This window comes from Danio rerio, chromosome 9 (genome assembly GCF_049306965.1).
Source record: "Danio rerio strain Tuebingen ecotype United States chromosome 9, GRCz12tu, whole genome shotgun sequence".
Taxonomy (NCBI): domain Eukaryota; kingdom Metazoa; phylum Chordata; class Actinopteri; order Cypriniformes; family Danionidae; genus Danio; species Danio rerio.
In genome coordinates this window covers 23,934,252-23,935,586 of record NC_133184.1, presented here as the reverse complement: position 1 = coordinate 23,935,586, position 1,335 = coordinate 23,934,252, and the positions used below count along the sequence as shown (strand labels likewise).

At 38.7% G+C, this 1,335-nt stretch overlaps 1 protein-coding gene across 1 annotated transcript; it reads left to right on the top strand.

Annotated features, from left to right (window-relative positions):
* The first annotated feature begins 222 nt into the window (after positions 1-222).
* Positions 223-1,117, top strand: crygm2d2 (crystallin, gamma M2d2). Its single transcript, NM_001044866.2, has 3 exons — positions 223-293; positions 389-631; positions 787-1,117. The coding sequence occupies exons 1-3, from the start codon at positions 282-284 to the stop codon at positions 1,057-1,059; spliced, it is 528 nt and encodes a 175-aa protein (NP_001038331.2). The 5' UTR covers positions 223-281; the 3' UTR covers positions 1,060-1,117.
* The last annotated feature ends 218 nt before the right edge of the window (positions 1,118-1,335 follow it).

Genomic DNA, 1,335 nt, shown 5'->3' with positions numbered 1-1,335 from the left:
ACTTGTCTGAAGCTACTTTGGCACTTATTTTGTCTGAAAATTACTGCACACCTTAGAATGTTCATCGACCAGTCAAAATTAAGCATTCAACAGTCCTGTAGTATAAATACATAAAAAGCCTTTGTTGTGTTAAACTTGCAAAGTCAGGAGCTGAAAGACAATAGACATAGTGTAGTCTTTAGTCTTGGCCTTGTATAAAAGCACAGGTAGCAGTCAGTCAACAAGCAGAATCAGCTTCAGCTTCTCCCCTGTAGAACCACTCAACAACAACCAAAGCAACCATGATGGGCAAGGTAAACCCCAGTTAACATTTAAATTCAAAGTAATACTCATTTTTAATTGCATTCATAAAAATATAATCCAATAAACGCAAACTTTGAATTTCTAGGTCATCTTCTACGAGGACAGGAACTTCCAGGGTCGCTCTTATGAGTGTATGGGAGACTGTGGTGACTTCTCCTCCTACATGAACCGCTGTCACTCTTGCAGAGTGGAGAGTGGCTGCTGGATGATGTACGATCAGCCCAACTACATGGGAAGTGGATATTTCTTCAGGAGAGGAGAGTATGCTGATTACATGTCTATGTTTGGAATGAGCAACTGCATCAGGTCCTGCCGTATGATCCCTATGGTGAGTTCCATAAATATATTGTTTTGAATTATTCAATTCAAGGCGTTGAATTGATACAGAATTTAGAGATAATTTTTAAGTCTTTCAAAAACATGCTGTTTTTGAAAAACATGCCAGACAAAACACAATTATTTAATATTTTTTTCCCACTACAGTACAGGGGATCCTACAGAATGAGGATCTACGAGAGGGAGAACTTTGGAGGTCAGATGTACGAGATGATGGATGACTGTGAAAACATCATGGACCGTTACCGCATGTCTCACTGTCAGTCCTGCCATGTGATGGACGGCCACTGGCTCATGTATGAGCAGGCCAATTACAGAGGCAGGATGTGGTACTTCGGACCTGGAGAGTACAGGAACTTCAGCAACTTTGGTGGCATGAGGTTCATGAGCATGAGGCGTATCATGCACTCCTGGTACTAGTTTTTCATAGTTTCAATAAAATAATTTCCAAACAAAAGTAAACATTGTGTCTCGATAATTAGTATTCCACAAAACACAACAATGTCTTTGTTGTATTTACCCCAAAGACTTCATCACTTCATCACATTTATTTAGCATCACTATAACTATTTGCAGTACTAACTGTCCTGGTCAATAAAATATATTCATCAGCACAATTTTCTCTCACACACATGTACTTTGGTATAACTATCACTATGAGAAATAATTTAATGATATTTTCTATCATCCTCTAAC

What these genes read in the sequence shown, in the direction of transcription:
- crygm2d2 (NM_001044866.2), top strand. An exon ending in CCTGCCGTATGATCCCTATG is followed by an intron (nt 632 to 786) that starts GTGAGTTCCATA and finishes TTCCCACTACAG; the next exon opens with TACAGGGGATCCTACAGAAT.